At 44.6% G+C, this 5,817-nt stretch overlaps 1 protein-coding gene across 1 annotated transcript in view; it reads right to left on the bottom strand.

Annotated features, from left to right (window-relative positions):
- Positions 1-1,703: 1,703 nt before the first annotated feature.
- The window catches only part of LAMC2 (laminin subunit gamma 2), a 62,527-nt gene continuing 58,413 nt past the window's right edge, over positions 1,704-5,817 (bottom strand). Inside the window, exon 23 of the mRNA XM_024133850.3 lies at positions 1,704-3,807. Coding sequence (XP_023989618.1) covers positions 3,554-3,807 — 254 coding nt within the window. The 3' untranslated portion in view covers positions 1,704-3,553. The remainder of the gene's footprint in view (positions 3,808-5,817) is intronic.

The raw sequence follows: 5,817 nt of genomic DNA, 5'->3' as shown, positions 1-5,817 counted from the left end.
GATGAATGGATAAAGAAGATGTGGCACATATATACAATGGAATATTACTCAGCCATAAAAAGAAACGAAATTGAGTTATTTGTAGCAAGGTGGATGGACCTAGAGACTGTCATACAGAGTGAAGTAAGTGAGAAAGAGAAAAACAAATACCGTTTGCTAATACATGTATGGAATCTAAAAAAAAAAAGGTTCTGATGAACCTAGGGGCAGGACAGGAATAAAGACATAGACATAGAGAATGGACTTGAGGACACGGGGAGGAGGATGGGTAAGCTGGGACGAAGTGAGAGAGTAACACTGACATATATACACTACCAAATGTAAAATCAATAGCTAGTGGGAAGCAGCTGCATAGCACAGGGAGATCAGCTCTGTGCTTTGCGACCACGTAGAGGCGTGGGATAAGGAGGGTGGGAGGGAGACACAAGAGGGAGGGGGTATGGGGATATACGTGTGCATATAGCTGATTCACTTTGTTATATACAGACTCTGTAATGACCTGTATGGGACAAGAGGGAGGAGATATGGGAATATATGTATATGTATAACTGTTTCACTTTGTTATAAAGCAGAAACTAACACACCATTGTAAAGCAATTGTACTTCAATAAAGATGTTAAAAAAAAAAAATACATCTGCTAAGATGTTACAGTCTATGGGCAGTTTCATTTCTACCCACCTCTCCAAACAGAAATCCCCATGAGCCAAAGTAGATGATGATATGTGTGATAGCTTACCAGTGGCACAGTTAATCAGACAACTCTCAGAGGAGAAGCACAAGAGAGTTGCCACTACAAATCATAAATACTGATAAGAAATAGGAAGGAAAGTACCCTTAACTTGGCAGGGTCAGCTCAGGACTGGTAACAGAGTCTAAGTCCTGGGTAGGCTCTTTCTAAGTCACATGCCCCTTCTTTCTTCTTAGGGACAGTCTGCCACATCCTCAGAAATGAGGGAATCATTATTATACTAAGAGTCACATGAGTCACTTTTCCACCCCCCATCCCTACTCGGGGATCATTTCCTATTTGTCAGGGAAGACATTTTTATGACTTCCTTAACAGTCTATCCCACTGAGGAATCCTTTTATGATTACATGCATCTTGGTTATTAACTAATGGGATCCCCCACCAAGTTCTCTAGAGTCGCTACTACCTAATCCTACACTTGGCAGTGACAGATAGCCAGTCACTCATGATGCATGCTCCCCTTTCACAGTATAGAATTGTCAGAGAAGTGGCTTCCTGCCAAGGGACTGTATTTCCTAGACCCCTTGCCAGTAAGATGTGGTCATAATAATACTGGGTTCTGGACCACAGAATGTGAGAGAAAGTGATGTGCAGCCCCTCCCAGGCCTGGCCCACAAAGACCTTCTATGTGTCTCTGTCTTCCATGTCTTTTTTCCCCTCCACCCCCTGGAATGGAGATGGTGCAGAGGGCAACCTGAGAAGTCACATGGCGGTAGGGCCTCTGGAAATGACTGTGTGGAGGGCTACTGTGCCAACTTTCTCCACATCCAGTGCGCCATGAGAGCAAGAAGAAAGTCTGTCGTGAGGGAGTTATGCATATTTTTAGGTCTGTGTGAGATAGTAGTTAATGTAAGCGAATTTGTAACATATGTGATTGCGTATTCCAAGACAGGATTAAAAAATGCACTTTCAGAGAAGGTAAAGCATAGTGATCAGATCGGTCAGAATCTGGGGGGGCGGGTCAGTGTAGGCAGAAGCAGAATCCTTTCCTCAGCCACTTGGGTAGATGGCCAATTCAGGATCTTAATTTATTAAATTTTAGTTTATTAAGACACAGGATAATGTACCACAAACTATTGTTTTTACCTTTATTTTAGAGCTGATGCAAAAAAAGACAAAAACATTGATTATCACCCCCACTCTGCTCAGGTTGTTCCAGAAATAAATCCTCCTTTATGCTTAGAAGACAGCAACAGTTAAATCTCATAAAATGTGCACATGGTTGGAAAGGGCAAAACAAGTTGCTCAGAAAAAGGAATTAGAGATGTTAATTCTAGGGCTCATTGCTCTTTCTGAAGCATTCTTTGTTTTCATTGCTTTGGTACCTACACCTTAAGCTTAGAGTTTAACAAATTAGAAACTGGCCACAGGCATCTAAGAATTGTTCTTTATTTTAAAACATGTCCATGAAAAGCCAAGGAAATACAGAGGTGAGGCAGCACCAAAGCCTTCTGAGCCGAGGTTGGAAGTGCTTCTGGTTTTTCCAGAAATTCCCAGTGGTGTTATGACTCAACAATGTGTTGCAATCAGTGGAGGAAAGGGGCAGAGTGACAGCTGAAATGCAAAGAAGTGTGCACAAGCCAGAGCCATTTCAGCTATTTACCGAAATCCAAGTGCCCCCATGGGATGTCTTGCAACACATGTTCCGTTGAGAAAAAGAGGTTGCAAACCATGGGGTTATTGCAATAAACACTGCTTGTGATGAACAGGATTTGTAAGTTTAAATTTTTTTCAAGGTTTGTCTTCCTCACTATTCAATCAACTCTATGAGGACAGAGACTATGATACCACTGTACCCCAGCCCCTGGCACACAATAGGTACAATAAATATATGTTGTAAGGATGGATGGATGGAAGGATGGACTCTACCCAGCTCAAGTATAAGTAGGAACATCGTCTGGTTTCAGAAGAGAGAACAAAACACATAGAGGCATATAATTTTTAGTGTTTGAAAAGTGGCATTGAATTAGGACTAATAAATCTTCTTGGATAATTGCACCTCTTTCAGTGCCCAAGCTACATTTTTACATCACTCTGAAACCCCAAAGTAAATACTATCCCAATGTTTGCTTGGCTGGTATGAAATGCTTTACTAAAAACGTAGTCTCTAAGTTGCCTGCCATCATCGGGAAAGGAGGTCACTTCCAGGCCCAGAAGAACTCAAAGGTGGCAGGGCACCAATGCTCCAAAGGGCCAGCCTTACAGCTCCTCACTCCATCACTACTCACTTCTTCCAGCTTGAAAGGAGTCTGTGCGTATGGACCGGGTGAAAAGTGGGAAGAACTTTGATCAACAAGAACACATTGGACACCATGAGGCAATAGTATTTTACCGACCACAGCACGACTGGGATTCACTGTCTATTCTGACGTTAGGAAGAATTTTAGGCGTGGGCAAAGTCAAAACATTTTCCCTTTGGTCACATTACTCAAAGGATAAGCTGTCTACAACCCAGGAGCACTTGTCCATACTCCAGGACTCGGTTTATGACTACTCTGAGACAAACACCTGCCTGTGCGGTTTGTCCTTCCACCCAGTCTACCCTTTGGGGTCCAGGCCCTTGATGAGTCTCATACCCAGTGCCATTTGCCTCATTAACCTGAATCAGGAAGCAAAGAGCATCACACTGATACAATAAGACATTTACCTGGCCAAGGTCTCAAGGACGGGACCAGGTTCAGTTGACCTGAGCGCACCCGTTCAACATGTTCAAATGTCCCCATCCCACCCCACCCACATGAGATGGCTCCTGCGCCTGAGGTCTCTAGCCCAAGAACCTCAGGTGAGAAATCGCGAAGGCGGCTTCAGTGCTGCTCAAGAGCCTGGGTATTGTAGCAGCCTGGGGGCAGGCTGTCCCTAATGTTCTCCAGGTTCTTCACATCAGCCAGAATCCCATCTATGCTTGTCTCCAGCGAACGGAGGTGGCCCCTCTGACAGCTTGCCCTCTCTTCCAGCTTTGACATCAACGGCCGCAGCTGACTGTTGATCTGGGCCTTGGCTCGGAAAAGCTTCTGCTCCAATAAGATCAGCCCCTCTTCATCCATACTGCCAGGCTGGTCTATTTTAGGAAACAAGAAAGGAGTTAACAGAGGAAAAAGCTGTGGTTAGATCTCCTTGAACATATGCAGGCCCTTCTGTAACTTTAACTAATTTCCATTTTCACCTGCCCAGAGCAAGTAGTATGCTGTGCATTTGAAAGGCTTATTTTATTTATTTTTTAAAAATTTTATTTATTTATATTTTTTGCGGTACGCGGGCCTCTCACTGTTGTGGCCTCTCCCGTTGTGAAGCACAGGCTCCGGACGCGCAGGCTCAGCGGCCATGGCTCACGGGCCCAGCCGCTCCGTGGCACGTGGGATCTTCCCGGACCGGGGCACGAACCCGTGTCCCCTGCATTGGCAGGCGGACCGTCAACCACTGCGCCACCAGAGAAGCCCTGAAAGGCTTATTTTAAATTAGAAATAATCTACAAGAAAATCTGAGAGCATGAGCCTCATTATTGGGTTTTGAACAGCCCAGTTTAAGCCTCTGGACTCTTTAGTTCAGCAAGATGAAGCTTGGATTTCTGTTTTCATGTTAGAGGCAACAGCTCCTGCTCTGAAAAGATGAAGGCTGAAGGTCATGGGGACTGAATGCTGCTCAGGGTGTCTGCCCAACCCAGCTCATCCCTAACATCAGAATCAACTCCAAATTCTGCTTTCTGAACCACCCTTAGGAAATCTCTTGCTGTTTGCTATTAGAAGACCTTTAGAAACTGGCTGGGCCTCAGGGTTTAGAGAGGCCAAGGTGAGCTTTGCTATTTGAGGGATGAATTCCAGCTGTTATGAAATGATGTAAGACTTCATTGTGGCCTGAAACAGTGGAAATCTGGCTAGATATTTGTTTATTTCCAATATGAAATGTGGTCACATTTGTTCACGTATGTTTCACCCATAAACAATCTGACACTAATGTCAGCATGAAGGGCACCTGGCCAGACCCATTTGCTTTGAAAAGGTCTGAGTGGTCCTTAGTCAATTCAAACTCAAGGTCAGGTGCAGTGATCGCATTTGACTGCAGAAGTTTATCACAACTAGAGAGATTAAACTGTTATTGCTCCGGGACTCAGGAGAGCAAACAGAGTAGAAACAGCACTACAACAAAAATGTTGATCCAGTGGATCAGTCCTTCACCTGCGGACAGGGGAGAATTCCAGAATTTAGGGTTCTGCAACATGCAGGGAAAGTGAAGCAAGCTTGGGGACAAAATGTCCATGGGGAGGCAGCATGAGCTTCTCAAAAACAGCAGGAACACTGGAGACAGAGACCTCGGTTAGAATCCTGCCTCCACAACTTACTATGTGATCGGTGGGACAGTATTAAACTCCCTGAGCTTCCGTTTACTCCTTTGTGAAATAAAATAATAAAAATAATAAAACTTGGGGCTTCCCTAGTGGTGCAGTGGTTAAGAATCCTCCTGTCAATGCAGGGGGCACAGGTTCGATCCCTGGTTCAGGAAGATCCCACATGCCGTGGAGCAACTAAGCCTGTGCGCCACAACTACTGAGCCTGCGCTCTGGAGCCCATGCACCACAGCTACTGAAGCCCGTGCGCCTAGGGCCCGTGCTCCACAACAAGAGAAGCCACCGCAATGAGAAGACCACGCACCACAACGAAAAGCAGCCCCTGCTCGCCGCAACTAGAGAAAACCCGTGCACAGCAACGAAGACCCAACGCAGCCAAAAATAAATAAAGTAAAATAAATAAATTTTTAAAATAATAATAATAATAAAACTTACTTTATAGGACCTTGAAAAGACTTAAATGATCTTCCACCACGAAAAACCTGGCATAGTGCCTGTCACACAGTAAATGTTTGACAGTTCCCATCCAGCCTCTCTCCCCACGCTCCCACTTTCTCTTTAAAGGCCCTGTTAGTTTCATTGCCTTTTTCAGAACACTAAGCAAAATCACTAAACTCTCCACTGGGGAGGGTTTATTTATTTATTTATTTATTACCCTTAGAGGGTCTTCTTTTTTTTTTTTTTTTTTTTTGCGGTACGCGGGCCTCTCACTGCTGTGGCCTCTCC

The sequence above is a fragment of the Physeter macrocephalus genome, chromosome 4 (assembly GCF_002837175.3).
Source record: "Physeter macrocephalus isolate SW-GA chromosome 4, ASM283717v5, whole genome shotgun sequence".
NCBI lineage: Eukaryota > Metazoa > Chordata > Mammalia > Artiodactyla > Physeteridae > Physeter > Physeter macrocephalus.
Note: the sequence above shows the minus strand (reverse complement) of the source record. Positions and strands in the feature narration are given on the sequence as shown.